The sequence below is a fragment of the Eulemur rufifrons genome, chromosome 7, assembly GCF_041146395.1.
Source record: "Eulemur rufifrons isolate Redbay chromosome 7, OSU_ERuf_1, whole genome shotgun sequence".
NCBI classification, from domain to species: domain Eukaryota; kingdom Metazoa; phylum Chordata; class Mammalia; order Primates; family Lemuridae; genus Eulemur; species Eulemur rufifrons.
The window spans coordinates 279,363,146-279,379,634 of record NC_090989.1 but is presented as its reverse complement, the minus strand read 5'-3'; the positions used below and the strand labels follow the sequence as shown (position 1 = coordinate 279,379,634).

The 16,489-nt window shown below is 58.5% G+C and overlaps 1 protein-coding gene and 1 non-coding gene across 4 annotated transcripts; both read right to left on the bottom strand.

Moving 5' to 3' along the window:
* Positions 1-1,186: 1,186 nt before the first annotated feature.
* Positions 1,187-5,035, bottom strand: LCN2 (lipocalin 2). 3 transcript variants are annotated; one of them, XM_069474714.1, is made up of 7 exons: positions 4,842-5,035; positions 4,168-4,301; positions 2,808-2,887; positions 2,488-2,607; positions 2,233-2,334; positions 1,482-1,508; positions 1,187-1,354 (listed from the first exon to the last, which is right to left on the bottom strand). In XM_069474714.1, exons 1-6 carry the CDS (start codon positions 4,977-4,979, stop codon positions 1,489-1,491), a joined length of 594 nt encoding a protein of 197 aa, XP_069330815.1. In that variant the 5' UTR covers positions 4,980-5,035; the 3' UTR covers positions 1,187-1,354; positions 1,482-1,488. The 3 variants fall into 3 exon arrangements, with proteins under 3 accessions (XP_069330815.1, XP_069330816.1, XP_069330817.1); XM_069474715.1 differs by having other exon boundaries at positions 1,187-1,306; XM_069474716.1 differs by having other exon boundaries at positions 1,354-1,391.
* A 10,363-nt stretch (positions 5,036-15,398) lies between these two features.
* Positions 15,399-15,460, bottom strand: LOC138388918 (U7 small nuclear RNA). The gene has a single exon (XR_011234373.1). It is a non-coding gene; the product is annotated as a U7 small nuclear RNA (small nuclear RNA).
* Between the last annotated feature and the right edge of the window lie 1,029 nt (positions 15,461-16,489).

Here is a 16,489-nt window from a genome sequence, read left to right as displayed (position 1 = left end):
GCAGCTTCCATTCCTGCGGCCCGCTGGTGGGGCTCTGGCCAGCACTCCCTGAATGCCCTTCTCAGCCAGAGCCTCTCTGGACTTGGGCACAACCCCCTCCCTCTCTGAACGCCCAGGCTGCACCAAGCTGGTCTTTTCTCCGAGTCTGGCCCAGACTTCTGAGGCTTCAGCAGTGTCTGGTGGGCCTGGGTCTCAGGCCTGTCCTGCTCCCTGGGGGACCGGGGCTGGCACTGCTCACTCTCCCACTCCCACTCCCACTGCCGAGGGTGAATGGGGTAGTGTGTGTGTCTATAGGGTGGGAAACCTGGGTTTCTTCTGAACCCCACCCACTCTGGCCTCTGACCTTGCAAGGATTGGAGAGGCTGGGGAGGGAGTTCCTGTGTGTGGTACACACCTGGGGAGGCTGCAGCTGTGGCCAGTAGGGGGACAGGGGCTTGCCAGGCCTGACACAAGCCCAGCCAAATGACGGGTACAGGCCTGGAGCCCTCGAGTCTCCTAGGAAGCGAGATTCCTGGCAGCACATGCCCCCAACCCCTCCCCTGGCCCTGGCTTCAGAGTGCACCCCCAGATGGTCAGGAGAACGGAGCTGTAGGGTGAGGGTAGCGCTCTGAATGGGGTCAGCATGGACGTGGCCACCTACCCGATGTACAAGCACTAGGCCCCAGGGGGCTGTCAGAGAGGCAGAGGACCACCCCTGTGACCCACTCTGCCTGGAACAGCCTCAAGCTGCGCATGCCTCTGCCCACCCTCTGTGCACCCCTCCTGCCCTGGCTGGGGCCTCCCAGCATCCACAGGGGTCCTGGTGAGTTGGGGGAGGCTAGGCTGCTGCTTTGGGGCCTGTTGCAGGTGGCCAAGTGTGGATGACGTGTGGCCCCATCAGTGTCTGCGTTGGACCGGGCACCCTCAGGCAGGGGCATATGAGGGCTTCTGCTCTGGGGCCCAGCCCAGGGTCACAGCAGGAGGGAGTGTGGTGGTATCCCACGTCTCAAGGCAGTCAGCTGCAAGGGGGCTGCTGCTGATGACAGGGGCTCACCTTTGCTCTGCAGCCCTAACATCCAGGTTCTATGGCCTTCATCCCTCGCTGGGAAGCGCAGGCCCTGGGAGTGATTATAGGGTGAGCCCCCCTTTCCTTTCCCCTCCCCCGTGGCCCAGGGGTCAAGAAGCAGCAGACAGGGGGCCTTGGGGCATGTGTTTATTTAGCAGGCAAGGTGGGGCTCCGTCAGCAGGCTGATTGGGTGGGCGGTACCGGGAAAGGGGTCTCCCAGCTCTCACTGGTGTTGGGGCTGGTGGGGCAGCTGGCGGTACCCTGGACAGAGGGGGACATGGGGGAGAAGGGCGGAGAGACAGGAGGCACCTGAGGGGGACACAGCGGAGTGAAGATGGCAGCAGTGCTGGGGGCAGGGGAGGAGAAAAGGCAGGTCCGAGACCCCCGCCCGCTGCACCCTGGCCCGCACCCTCCAGTCCCCTCCAGCCACACTCACTGTGCGCTCAGTCATCGATGCACTGGTCTGTGGGGGAGAAAGTCCATCAGAACAGGCAGGTGCCTGTGAGTGAGTCATCCCTGCCCCCCAGGACTCTGCACGGCCTGTGGGCAGCCCCCGGCCCAGCTTGGCCCGGCTGTGAAGGATCTGGGGCTTCCCTTCAGGGATGGGGCAGGGGGATATGGGAGAAAGGCCCAGGGACAGGCAGCCCTAGGGGACACCGTTCATCAGGGGAGGCAAGTGAGGCCCAGCCCCACGGCCGCTCAGGCACCCAGGCCTCCCGCCTGTTTCCCCGAGGAGCCTCGGCAGCCCCTCAGCACTGGGGAGGCCAGTGGTTCTTGAGTGGCCTGGCTGGAGGCTCCTGCCCAGGTCAGGGCCCCTGAAGTCAAGGACATTGCCCGAGTCAGTGGTGAGCAAGACCCAGCATATAGAGAGGAGGTGGCCCAGGACACGGGGGCCTGGGAATGTGTGGGGAGGTGGCCCGGGCAGTGAGAGTGGGGACACTTGGGCCTGGGTCTGCATCCTCATCTGGGCAGGCCCCAGCTAAACTGTCAGGAAGGAGCACTTGGGGCCTGGATCCCTGGGGGGAGCATGGTCTTCCTGAACCCAGAGTGGCTCCCAGGGAGCTCCTAGACTGTCCCCCCTCCAGTGGCTGAAGCAGGCGACTGAGTCTCCCCTCTCCCCCTTTCCCTGATGGGGTAGCATCAGGCCCAGACAGTCCCCATGTCCCCTCTTCCCAGATGGCCATTACCGATTGGGACAGGGAAGATGATGTGGTCCTCGGTGAGGCCCAGAGATTTGGCGAAGCGGATGAAGTCCTCCTTCAGTTCAGGGGGCAGCTCCTTGGTTCTCCCTGTGGCCAAGGTGGCCGGTGAGTGGCCGGCGGACACTCCGTCAGTATTGTTGAATGAGTGAACAAGGCCTCAGATCCCTTCCTTGCAGAGGGGCCCCCTCCCCCCAAGTGTGATCAGGAGCTGGGTCCCCTAGGGAGTGGGGGAGGACCCACTGTAGAGGGTGGTCTTGAAGTATTCCTTGTTCTCCGACACCTTCTTGAAGAACACTATGGCAAACTGGTTGTAGTTGGTGGTCACCACTCGCACGGTATAGCTCTGTATTCCAGGGTACCCTGCAGGTGTGGACAGTGAGGGGTCAGCCCTGCCCTGGCTGGGAGCAGGGAGCTGTCAGCTTTCTCCCCAGCCCATCAGCATGGGCTTCTCCCTGCGGAACAGCACTTGTGTAAAGGGGCCGGGGAAGTCCGTGCCCCTTCTAGGAGGACCCTGCCCTGTGAAGCCCCAACCCCCAGGCCCCACCTCACTCATGACTCACGGTTAATGTTGCCCAGGGTGAACTGGCCAGGCTTGGAGCTTGGGACAAAAGTTCTGATCCAGTAGTCACAGTCCCCATTCCTGTGGGAGCATGAGATGGGCAGTGGGAGGGGACACAGTGCAGGCTTGGACCCCCTGGGCTAGGGGTGCAGCAGGACTTGGACACCCCGAGTCCAGCCCAAACCATGACAGCCCATCCCCACTACGCAGGGGCCCCCACCCCACCCAGCTGAGATGGGCCTGGGCCTTCCCGTCTGCGCCTTTCCCTGGCTGTACCTCCTGGGCCCTGCCCTGGGTCACTGGAGCCTACTCAGACCCTTCCCTCCCCCAGCCGCCTCCCTGGGTGGCCCTCCCCACACACAGTCCCCTCCCCCAGCACCAATCCCAGCTCTTGCTGCTTCCCTCCCTACACCCCTCCTGGGGAATCTACCTGAGGTTCCAGTCTGTCTCATGCCAAGTACGCCCCCAGCTCTTGGGGCAAACCAGCCCCCCAAGTCCCACGCTGCCCCCTGGCACCTCAGGACTGAGCTCCCCAACCCGCCTTTCTTCTGCTCCTTGGTCCACAAATGCTTCAACCCCCACCCACCCAGCAGCCAGCGTGAGGGACCCACTGGAGATGGGCTACCCCCGGCTCCCCGCCCAAGTCCCCGTTTGCCCACCCTGTCGTCTCCCGCCTGTGACTGCCCAGGCCCACTTCCACTGGTCTCCCACCATCTCTGCCTGCACCCCACCATCTCTGCCTGCACCCCACCTTCCCAGGCTGCACCCCACCATCTCTGCCTGCACCCCACCATCTCTGCCTGCACCCCACCATCTCTGCCTGCTGCTCAAACCCACTCCTCATCACGTCCCTCTGGTGCTGGTGTCCGAGGGCCATGCCAGCGTGGCTGCCTGGCTCCTCCAGGCTGCTCAGCGGCTCCTGCTCGGGGTGGCCCCACCAGTGTTGCTGCTTCCTGAAGGCACAGCTCTGTCCCACTCGGAGTCCGCCAGCCCCTGCTGTGAACGCTCCTTGCCTCCTTCGGGGGCAGGTTGGCTTCTCTAAGGCCACCTCCCTGGAAACCCTCGATGAAGGCCCTGGGGTTCCAGGCTGGAACCAGTGTCCCTCCTCCCACTGCAGGGTTGCAGGACACCCCTATTCTCTCTGTTTTGTTTTCTAATGACTGCGTATGTCTGTCCCCTCTACTGTCTGTGTGTGTCTGAGCTGAAGTGACCCATAAATCTCGCTCTAACGGACAGAGGAAGGAGAGAACAAATAGATGGATTCAGTGCGGACAGTGGATGAATGACAGATCTCTCAGCTTCCGTCACTCTTTGGTGGTGACATTGGTCTGCCTCTCAGACTCCTAGGAGGTGGCTCTCACCTGAGCAGGGTGGAGGTGACGTTGTAGCTGTGGTCTTTCAGCTGGTAGGTGGTGGTGTACATCTTAAACTGACCTTGTTCTTCTTTGCTGACTGCGTTCCCTGCCAGGCCCACAACGTACCACTTCCCCTGGAACTGCAGGGGCTGCTGGTGAGCAGAGCCCAGGAATGGCCCCAGGAACCACCCCTCTCGCTCTGCCCCTGCGGGCACCTCTGGGCAGCCTGGCCTGGAACCAGGAGCCCCTCTAACTGGGCTTGCACTGCTGGAGTTGGCGGGAGCCAGAGGATGTCAGGCTGGGGAGGAGCCCTGGGTGAGGAGGTGGCCCTGAGTCTGGCAGGGCTGGGGTGACCCTGGGCAAGTAAGTGGCTGGTGGACCCTCCTGAGCCTCAGTTTCATCTGTGCAGAGGGACTGAAGATGTTCCCACCTTGCATGGACAATGGGGATTGGGAGAGAGGAGGGTGTGCCTGGGAAGGTCTGCTCAGGTGACCCTGGGATGGGTGGGAATGGGGGCTTCCACCAGGGGACCCGCATGCAGGGTGAGCTGCAGCCTGGGCCCTGGACTCCCTGAGTCCCCCTGTCCTGCCCAGTGCTTCTCCTAAGTGTCTTGGCCTCTCCTCCCCTCTGCTCCCCTTCTTCCTCGGGCCCTCCCTGCAGGTGCCCTCCAGGCCCCTTACCTGGTCCTCCTGGAAGTCTGGCTGCAGAGGGACCCTGAGCAGGGGTGGGGCTGGGATCAGCTTTCTGGTGGAGTCCTGGGCCTGGGTGTTCAGGACCCCCAGCAGGGTGAGGCCCAGACACAGGAGACCTAGGGACATGGTTTCAGGGCCGAGGAAGCGGGGCTCCAGGCAGCTGCTGGGCTGGCAGTGGTGGGAGAGGAGAGTGAGGAGGCTAGCCCGGGGACCCTTTTTATGGGCTCATCCTAGGGCGGGGTGATTCATCCTTTGCCAAATCCAGGAAGGTGTGGCAATTGCCACAACTTCTGCTGCAACACTTGGCAGGATTTCTGCCCCTTTCCGCCCCCTGGGCAGGATTGTGCAAGTGCACGGGCAGGAAGGCCTGGAGGGGAGGGCAGAGGGGACTTCCCAGAGCGACACACCTCTGCAGGGACAGGGGCTCCCTCTGTGCAGTCTGTAAGGGATTCCCTTCCTCTGATGGGCCCTGAGTGTGGGCTAGTGGCCCCCGATCCAGAAGAGATGACATCTCTGACCCCCAGCAGCCCCTGCTGCTCAGCCCCAGCCTGGGGTGGGGTCCATCCCTGCCTCCCACGCCCACTGAAGGCACAGAATGTCTCCTGCCAACAGGTCATGTGCTGTTTCCTTGTTCTCGTAAGGGTCAGGGAAGGGTGAGGCAGCTGAGCTTGGACAAGGATGAACCGGAGCCCCACGCCAGGCCTTGGCACAGGGCAGGGAGCCCGAGAGGCTTCCCTGGGAATGCCCTGGCCTTGAGTCAGCCCCTCACCTCCTCCACGCCCCGTCTGCAGGAGTGACAGCAGCAACACGGCCTCTACTGGGAGGCTAGTGGGCAGAGCCCCCAAGCTGGGCACACGGGCCACAGATGTGGCCGCTTGACATAGCTGGGTGCTGAGGCCGCAGTCCCAGCTCATCGTGGAGCCCTGGTGTGGGACGATGCAGGGCGGCCCCTGCCCCAGAGGAGCAGGGCTGGTGGTGGGGGGTGAAGGCAGGCTCCATCCTGCTGACCTGGACACCGGGTGCTTTGGGTCACTGGGAGTGCCAGGATTTGACCTCGTCCTTGAGAGGTCACTGAGACCATCCTCCTGTCTTTGGCCACAGCCTTAGGCCATGGAGCCCAGCCTTGTCCTAAAGGGAAGCAGTTTCCTCACTGGGGGCCTGGCCAGCATCCCGGGGAGGCAGTGAGCCCTGCGCAGTGTCCCAGAGATGGCTCACCCACGGGGGCCAGAGATGTCCCAGATGCCTACCCTGAGGCTGGACTGAGGGTTCACTGGCCTCAGATGGGACTAACAGGGTTGGCTCTACTGACCTGCTGCTTGGGACCCCCAGGCTTGGGTAGCAGGACCCTGAGGGAAGGGACTTTGGAGGGGGTCCTGAGCTAGGGGTAGGGTGCAGCCTCGGCCTCCCTGAGGCCAGAGAGGCCCCCTTCCCACTCCCCTCATGCCCTGTCTGCTCATCTGGGTGATGAAAGGGCAGGAGGCAAAGATGAGCACAATTGCAGGGAACAATGTTGCCACCAATGCCTGCCCCTGCTGAGGTGCCAGTGGCCACTCCCTCCCTCCAGAGCCCCCTTTTCCCACCCCAAACCCCTGTTCCCAGCCCCAGGGGCTCCACCCCTGCTACTCTCTTTGACCTTAGAAAGCATCCTCAAGTCTGGGCAAGGTGGCTCACGCCTATAATCCCAGCAATTTGGGAGGTGGAGGTGGAAGGATCACTGGAAGTCAGGAGTTTGAGACCAGCCTGGGCAACATAGCAAGACCCTGTCTCCACCAAAAATACAATAATTAGTTGGGTGTGGTGGTGCATGCCTTTAGTCCCAGCTAACTCACTCAGGAGGCTGAGGCAGGAGGATCACTTGAGCCCAGGAGTTGGAGGCTGCAGTGAGCTATGATGACGCCACTGCACTCCAGCCTGGGTGACAGAGCAAGATTCTATCTCAAAAACAAGAAAACCCCAAAGAACCCTCAAGTCTGCAGTGACTGTTGCATGTAGGGGAGACTGATGGTTGGAGCCCCAAAGAATTTTGAGCAGGGGAGGGGCACTGCTCTCTGGATCACCGAGGAGCCACTAGATGGAATATTCATATTCCAGGCTCTGAAAGTCAGAGTCAGGGGGCAGAGTGGCTACTGCTTCCGGGGGCGGGAGCTCCAGGGTATGAATCGGGGGGCAGGGTGCAGGGTCTGTAGCATGAGAAGCCAGAGCCAGGTCCAGGAGGTGAGATGGCCCAGCTCAGGGCCGCAGACTGGTTGGAAGCCTGGCCCCACCCCGGGACACACAGACTGTCCACCTCCCACCCGCATCGGGCTCCTCCTCCATAAGGAGCCGCTCTGCCATGCTGCAAAGCGGCTCCTCCTCCATAAGGAGCCGCTCTGCCATGCTGCAAAGCCACACACAGAGAGCACCAGGGACTGAGGTGTCCCCACACCAGGCTGTCTCCGAGTTTCTGCTCAAACCCATGCAGGGCCCACTCTTCTCTCTGCACTGGCTCTAAGCCTGTCTTCGATCCACTGGCCTTGTCCCCCTCTCTCTGTCTTCGTGTCCATGTCTGTCTTTGTCTCTGCAGATGCCTGGCGATGGCCATTCGTTGCCCTTCCTCACCTGGCTGCATCCTGCCTTCTTTCCTAGTCCAGCCCTGGAGGTTGGGGTGACAGTGAAGGGTGTGTGGGCTGTTGAGAGATTTGGGTCTCAGATGTGCTGTGTCCCCAGCCAGACCTCATGGAGGTCAATGGACACAGGTCCATGGAGGTCCATCGTGGCCATTGCTGGGGCAGAGGCCAGGCCATGTCATGGCCGATCCCAGCCAGCAAGAGCCTGTTGCTGGGCTGGCAGGAGCTGGAGGGTCCGGGGGCAGGTGGGGACACTGGCGGCATTCTGTCTGGGGGTGGGAGGTCCTGCAGGCTGGCTGGGGAGGAGGGGAAACACTCTGCCTACCCTCCTCAGAGTCCAGCTGGGCCACGGGGAGGTCAGCCCACCCACGCCTGCCTCACACACGCCTCGAGACATGAGCTGGGAGGGCTGGGTGAGGACCACGGTGTGGGCTCCAGGGTGGACAGGACGCTGGCGGCCCCATTCCTCACCCACCCCTTTCCCACCAGGCTCTATTCCTTGGGCCTGGGCCCCTGGCCAAGGAGGGGACTTGAAGGTTCACACTGCCTAGAGCTGGGGAGAGTCTCTGGGCCCTGGGACTCTTGGAACAGTCTACACTGCATGTGTGGCACCATGCAGATGGCATGCCTGGCACTGCCCTGTCGCCCCTTGGCACTCTGATGGTTTCTACTGTGGCCCCTGGGCTGGTCCTGCTTTCTCTCTAAGAGCTACAGATGTCTCAGTGAGCCCTCGGCAAGCCCCGCAGAAGCTCCGGGCCAAGCCCCTCCTAGGGGAAGCCGGGCTGGGCCTCCAATGTCCTGTCTGGGTCTGCTTAGCAACAGCAGGCACTTAACAGTGGTCCACGCCTGGGTTCGCTACACCCAGAAGCCGGGAGCTCTGGGTGCTCCTGACCACCTCTGCCGCTTCTGGCAGCTGCTCTCCCTCCTCCCTATGGGCAAGAGGGGAGGCTCCCCAGAGACTGCAGTGTCCCGTCCTCCCACTGAGGCCCAGCCAGGCCCCAGGCCTGTTCTAATCTGCTCGTGAAAGCAGCAATGTTCCCTGGTGGTTCGTGCATCTCAGGAATCCAGTCTGACCCCCTGGTCTGGTTTCTAGGAGCTTGTGAGTAGTGCTCAGCCCGGCTGTGAATGACTGACCCGCTTCCCTGTGTGAAGGCCGGGCAGGAGGTGACTAGGCAGGTGTCTCAGAACTGGGGCCGTGCCTGGGAGGAGCCCCCAGGGGCCGAGTCACTGCCACAGGAACTCTTGGTGTCCACAGGTAGGCCCTCCTTGGTCACTGGCTGGGCACGCTGCCCCCACACAACCAAGAGCAGGAAGGGCTCTTTGGGGTGAGGTGCTTGTTACCCCAGGGCCTTAGCTTCAGTCTCCTTTTCCAACCCCCATCGCCCGTGTCTCATGCCAGGGCTCACCAGGGGGCCTCAAGGATCTCCTGTCCCTTCCACCGGATGGGGACCCTGCCTGTGGAAAAACTGAAAGGCAGCCCCCCAAGCCTCCCCCGATACACTCAGTGGGTTTCCCCCTCTGGTGAGACCTTGGGGTCTGCTGGACAGGGGGAGGCAGGCCCTGCTCCCTGAGGTCTGGGCCCAGGGCCACCTGCTGGTTCTGGTGCTCCGGCACCTGGCCCAGGCACGCCCCTCAGACGGTGCTCCTGCTGTTCACTGTGGAGCTGGAGTCCCACCCGGGGGAGAGGGCCCACTATGACCACAGGGGCAGCGACTGGCGGCCACAGCTCAGAGCAGGGTCTGCAGGTGGAGAGTGGACGCTGGGTTCCCGGGGAGCTGGGCAGCAGGTACCTCTCTCGTAGGCCTCTGCCTGGCACAGCCTTGGTGCCACTCCAGACCTCTGCTCCTCCCAGGTCTGCACCTGTCCTGCCGGGCTGCAGCCTCCGGCACCTCAGGAGGCCCAGGGAAGGGCATCCCCACTGCGGCCCCCCCTGGGTTGCCCCATGCTCCCTGCTCCCAGGCTCTTGGCTCAGTCTCTGCTGGACACCGTCAAAGGTGGCCGTGTGAGAGGACAGGTCTGGGCCTCCCGAAAGGCTGTTTCTCCTTTGTGCCTTGTGAGCCCAGGACAGGTCAGGAGTGTGCCCAGCCCAGGGGGCAGGGTAGCAGGCGTAGGAAGGGTTCAATGAGACCAAATCCCGAAAGGTTGTCCTGGCTCTGGAACCGTGGGGGCGCTCAGGCTCTGCGGGGGCTGGGACTGGCCAGCTGCAGGCCCCTGGGCCCTCCCACTCATCCCAGAGGTGGAGAAAGGTTGGGGTCCCAGCTCTAGCTCCTCCTTGGCACCGGGTATTTATTTTGGTGGGTGTCTGTGGCTGAGCCTCTTCCTCTGGGGGAGGAGGACCCGAGCAAGGCTGTGACCGGCAGCAAGGACCAGGTCTGGCTCCAAAGCGAGAGCATCTCCACCTTCAGAGAAGGGGCTGACCTGGGCTAGCAGAGGGTGGTGAGGGAGCAGGGAGGGGCTGCAAGGAGCAAAGTAGATCAAGACACTGAGAACACCCGCCCTTGGCCTGGCCACTGTCCCTCTGTGGCCCAGTTCTCAGGGGGCTCAGGCCAGGGGGCTGGGGAGAAGTGTGAGTTTCTGGAGACAGGCCTTAGAGGCCCAACTTTGGGCTGGAGAGAGGACCACTCCCTGCCCACCTCCCATGACTCTTGGAATCACCTCTCGGGGTGAGACCCCTCTGCACGGGAGTGACGGGCAGGCAGGCTGGAGGCCGCAGGGCATGGGTCTGAGCGCCTTTGTCTGGGCCGGAGTCCCTCAGGCCTCGAGTGGGCTCTGGCCGCCCCCAGGGTCACTGCAGCCCAAGTGCCCCTCCTTAGGAGCTCAGTCTGGGTCTGCCAGGACTGGGGTGTCTCATGGTCCCGCTGTCCTGGGCCACCTCCCCACACTGCTGGGTCTCTCTGTCCTGGGCTCCCTCCACCTGACACTCCTGCGACCACCTCCCACGCTGCTGGTTCCCTTGATTTAGGCCACTTCCTTCCCACAGCCCTGGGGCCCCTGCCTTCTCCGCGTCCATAGGTCCCCTGCCCAGCCACACCCTTGGCCTTCCTCAAAAGCAGCTTTCTTAACGGTGAGTTTCCTACTGTTAACATCTTCTGCAGTCTGGAGAGGCTGAGAATTTCCCAAATCGCCAAGTTACTGCAACAAATTACCACAACCTGTTGGCTTAAAACAACACGTGTCAAAGGCCAAAAGTTCAAAATCAGAAATTCACTGTGCCGCAATCACACCGAGGGCGGCTCCGGTCCCAGGTCTCTCCCGGCTTCAGGGGCTTGTGGCCCCATCTCTGCCTCTGCCCTGAGAGGCCCCCTCCACTGCGTGGGTCTCACCTCCTTCTGCCTGTCGCTGACACTTAGAACCCACCTAGGGATCCAGGGTCACCTTGTCATCTCAGAACCGATTTAAGAGGTGGAGTGAGAAGAGGGGAAGGAGGAGGGGAAGGAGAAAAGGAAAAGGAAAGAAGGGGAAAGGCCAGTCATGAGTCCAGAGTGTCTGTCTTCTGCTACGTAAATATCAGTGAGTTGTGAAAATCATTGTAGTCTTCTTGCTGGGTGAGGTGGCACCTGCCTGCAGGCCCAGTTACTTGGGAGACCGATGGGGGAGGATCTTTTGAGCCCAGGAGTTCGAGGCCAGGCTGGGCAACATAGCAAGACCCTGTCTCTAAAAATAAAAATAATAATTTGATTCTTCTCTTAGAAACTTGAAAACAGAACACTCTCTGCATCATATTGTGAACCAGGAGTGAGAACAGTGTCACTCTCCAGGAAAGGAAAAAAACTCTGGGCCGTAAAAAGAAAACAAAAATAGCTTGTTTTATTTGCTTTTTAAGAGAGTAATGCCCATAATCACATCTGCAAAGACTTTTTTTTCCAAATAGAGTTACATTTACGCTTAATTAACCATTTACACAGATATCTTCTAGGAGAAGGGATCTGACGTACACAGACCCGTTCTCCCCAGACCTCAGTTCCCCCTGTCCTGGGCCACCCACACCAGGCCTGCTCACAAAGAGATTGGGTCCATCTCAGGAGGGGACCCGGGCCATGGGGAGTGGGTGCTCAGGGAGCCCCTAGCGCCCAGGCGGAGGAGCCCCGGGGCTCAGCTGTGTCCGGGAGGGTTCAGGGCTGGGAGGTGGGAGCCTGGCCCTTCTCCCACCAGTCCCCTCCCTGCTTGTGTAGCTCGGGGTATGCACAGGCTCCCGAGTGTACACCAAGTGTGTCCCCCACCACGTGCTGTGAGTGTCACAAGCCACTGAGAGGGCCTTGCCTGCTACTTAGGGCCTCAGTGGCCTTCCATCCCTGACCAGAGCCTCTCCCTGGGGATAATCGTCCTCACTGGAAGCCCGGACCAGGAAGGGCCGCTTCCCACCACCTGCCCAGCGAAAGCCACGGCAGAGAACCACAGAGAAGGGGGCTGACTTCTGACCTTGGCGCTGTGGACTGGGTCGGACTACTGCCAAGAAAAGGCTCAAGCAAGTGACGTGGATCTGCTCCTGCTGGACAGCAGAGAGGAGGCTGCCTGGAGGGGCTGCCACTCCCCAGGGGCAGGCAGGGTGCTTGGTCTCCCTGTGGCCTGAGTGGACCTCGGGGAGGATCCATCCGAAAAGCCACCCTGGCTGAACGGCAGCCTGGTCGCCCTGAAGGGCCCTCCCCCTGCCAGACTGCCAGACACAGCCAGAAACGGCCTCTCCGTGCCCTGCTGGGCTCACCGTAAACAAGGGACACTTACAGCCTCAAATGTGTGCGTTAGAATAAGAAAGGCTGCAGAGTCATGAGCACAGCGTCCAAAGTAAGAATTCAGAAAAGAAGCCACAGAATAAACCCAAAGAAAATGGAGGGAGAAAACAAAGAGAAGAAATCAGCCGGGCGTGGTAGCTCGTGCCTGTCATCTGGGAGGCCGAGGCGGGAGGATTGCTGGAGTCCGGGAGTTCCAGGCTGTGGTGAGCTATGATTGCTCCATTGCAAAGCTAGCAACCTGGGTGACAGACGGAGACCTTGTGTTTTTTTGTTTGTTTGTTTGTTTTGTTTTGAGACAGAGTCTCACTCTGTTGCCTGGGCTAGAGTGCCGTGGTGTCCGCCTAGCTCACAGCAACCTCAAACTCTTGGGCTCAAGCAATCCTCCTGCCTCAGCCTCCCAAGTAGCTGGGGCTACAGCCACCATGGTTGGCTAATTTTTTCTATTTTTGGTAGAGACGGGGTCTTGTTATTGCTCAAGCTGGTCTCAAACTGACCTTAAGCTATCCTCCCGCCTCGGCCTTCCAGAGTGCTAGGATTACAGGCGTGAGCCACCTCGCCTGGCCGAGACCTTGTTAAAAAAAAAAAAGAAAAAAAATAAGAGAAGAAATCAATAAAATAGAAAGGAATATCAAAGCCAAAAGCTGACTCTTGGAAAAGACTAACAAAATAGAAATTTGGAAAAAATTTCTGAAGACAAAAAGATCATGGCATTCTCTCATTGTCCTTTTACTGTCTATGGACTCTATAATTAAGTCCCGTTTTTGTTCCTACTGTCCATTTGTTGTTTATTTGTGTCCTATGACAGAATGCTGTCGGTAATGAAATAGGACATTTCCTAGCAAATTCTAACTTACAAAATAGATTCAAGAAGAAAAAGAAAGTCCAAGTCATCCTATAACTATTACAGAAATTGAGTCAGTTAACAAATCTCCCTATGAAGACAACACCAAACAATGCAAAAAACTGCTCAAAGTGCACAATTTGATAAGTTTTTTAAAACTAAACTTTTAAGAATAGTTTTAGATTTACAGAAAAATTGTGAAGACAGTACAAAAGCCCCCATGTGTGCTGCGCGCTGTTCCCCCGTTAACATTTTACATGAGTGTGGTACATTTGACACGGTTAACAAGCCAGGACCGGCACATGATTACTAACCAAATCTGTACTTTCTTCAGATCGCCCGTTTTCCCTAAGGCCCCTGTTTCTGTTCCAGGATCCCACCGGGAGACCACCTTACATTTAGGTGGCATCTCCTTAGGCTCTTCTGGGCTGTGACAGTTTCTCAGACTTTCCTTGGGTTTGATGACCTTGACAATGTGGGATTTTTCTCGACAGTCTCGTGTTTTACTCATGATTAGACTGGAGTTCTGGCTTTTAGGGAGGAAGACCGCAGAGGCAAAGTGCCATCTTCATCACACCGTCTCAAGGCCACATGCTGTCACTGTCAACAAGACTTATCACTGTGGATGATGACCTGATCAAATGTTTGTCACCATAAAGTTGTTCCTTTATTCGCCCTTCCACACTGTGCTCTCCGCACAGCCCACACCCAAGGAGTGGGGGGTCTGCCCATCTCCCTCGGGCACAGAATCTACGGAAATCATTAGGGTTCTCCTGCGGGAGGTTTGTCTCTTCTCCCTCACTTATTTATTTATCCTATCCTTTATTCACATTAGCGTGGACTTGTTAAATAAAACCGACAGTTTAGACTGTTTAGATTGCACCCCTGCCCGACAGACCAGACCACATGGAGTCACTCATGCTGAAGTTCCCATCACCAAGCGGAAACTAAACTGTTTACTCAACCTTCCCAGAATCGGGAGAGTGAGAAATGGAAGCCAAATGCCCAGACAGGCCGGTGTGATAAGGAAGTCCTTTCTGCCGTAACCTTTACAAGGAAAGTAACTGCGAAGCCATCAATCTGCTTTTTGTTCTCCGAGCCTGCCTCCTCAGCCCTACCTGTCTATAAAACCAACTCTCCTGCTCAGCTCAGAATGTTCTACGGAAGGAGGTGTTGCCCAATTCTAGAATCGCAAATGAAAGTCAACGAAGGTCTTGCAACTAAATTGGTTTTATTTTTAATTGAGTCTTTTGACAGACTCACAGATATTTACTTTATACTTTGGGTCATAGCCCAAGACTACTTAATCTTGTCGCTCAAATTGTTTTGACTTCAGCCATTGGGAGCTCCTGAGTCCTTTGACATCCCCCCTTCATTGTGGTTTTTGAGCAATTTGGTAAGTTTTGACATAAATGCATGCCCGCAAAACCACCACCATAATCAACATGGTGAACATATTCCTCAAGCCTGAGGATTCCTCCTGCCCGCTGCAATCTTGCCCTCCGGCTCCTCTTCCCTGCTCTCCCCACCCCAGGCAACCACCAACCCGCTTCTGCCACTGTAGACTAGTTCGTGTCACCTCTGCAAATGGAACCGAATGGCAGGGATTCTTGGTCGCCTGGCCTCTTTCACTCAACATAGTAAGTTTGCGTTCTGGACTAGCTGAGGGGCGTCAGGGCACCTCCCTGGGTGGCACGGAGGGTAGCTGGCAGGGTCAGCAGGAGTGGCAGAGCGGGGCGGGGAGTGGCGGAGCCAGCAGAGGCTCGCAGGAGGCTGCTGAGGCAGGAGCAGAAGACAAGAACGTGGGAAAGAAGGCAGGTTGGGTGGCTGTGCCTGCACTGAGGTGGGGGTGCCTGGGGAACATGCCAGCTGTGCCAGGGGCAGTGGAAACCCAGGCCTGGCGTCAGGACAGGGCTGACCTGAAGCCACAGGCTGGTGCCTTCAGGACACATGTGTGACAGAAACCAGAGGAAGGAAGAGGTGGCCAAGGGTGTGTGTACCAGGCCCTGAGCTGAACCCTGAGAAACTTTTTTTTTTTTTTGAGACAAGGTCTTGTTCTGTCACCCAGGCTAGAGTGTGGTGGCGTCATCATAGCTCACTGCAGCCTCCAACTCCTGGGCTCAAGTAGCTGGGGCTCAAGCCTCCCAAGTAGCTGGGGCTACAGCCACCATGGCTGGCTAATTTTTTCTATTTTTGGTAGAGATGAGGTCTTGCTGTTGCTTAGGCTGGTCTCAAACTCCTGACCTCAAGCGATCCTCCTGCTGGGGCCTTCCAGAGTGTTGGGCCTACAGGCGTGAGCCACCACTCCCAGCCAGGAAGCTAATTCTATTTTTTTTTTTTCACATTTTAAATTTATTTTGCATGGGTAGGGGGTCTTCTGGTGGGGACCAGAAAACCTGCTAGACAAATTCTAAAAGAGCTGTAACACTCAGGAACCTAATTCTTAAGAGGCAGGCTGCAGAAGAGGAGGGGGAAGGAGACAGGGAAGTGTGTCCAGAGAGGCTGAAGGAAAACCAGGAGCAGTGAGATCACAGAGCCACAGAGGGGCATGTGTCCATGAGACTGGCCACCAGTTCAGACAACAAGAGCAGGTCACAGAAGTTATGGCCCAGAATGGGGCTTGTGGGCTGGCAGGGTCCGGGTTCTGCCTGGACAGAGGCTCAATTCTCTCCTGTGTGAGAACTCTGGGTCCTGCCTAGCTGTACCAGCTGTCAGCAACAGAGAAGAGCAGAGCTGTCAGGGTCCATACCTGCTGCTGTAACAAAATACCACAGACTGGGCAATTTACAAATAACAGAAATCTCTTGCTCATAGTTCTGGAAGCTGGGAAGTTCAAGATGAAGGTGTCCACAGGTTCGTCGCCTGGGGAAGGCCTGTTCCTCATAGATGGTGCCTTCTAGGTGCCCTCACATGGTGGAAGAGAGGGAAGAGCAAAAATGGCCTAGCTAGTTCCCCTGGGCCCTTTTATAATAGTACTAACCCCATTCGTGAGGGCAGAGCCCTCAGGACTTGATCACCTCTTAAAGGGCCCACCTCTTAACACTACCACACTGAGTCTTAGGTTCCAACATAGGAATTTTGGGGAGACACGTACATTCAAACCATAGCAGCTGCCAGCCTGGGGTGGCGCATTCTGTCCCTTCTCCAGGCCATGGTGGGGGAGGCTGTGCCCACTTGCTCAGCCCTGGGATGAGGGCTGGGGGAGGAAGGGGACAGAGAGGAGGGGTGGCACAGGGACAGGGCTTGGGTAGAGGATGGGGTTGGGGCCAATCAGAGAAGGGCTGAAGCTGAGAGATGGGCAAGAAAACGGGCCTCATAGCCCAGGCTGGGCTCCATGCCACCCAAACCCTACTGGCCTCTGGGATTTGCTCACTTTGTCCTAGAGCTCCATCCAGCTCAGCCACAGCTGGCTGTTCAGCCCCGAGGGGCCCTGGCCATTCAGCAGGGCTGTGCTCAGTG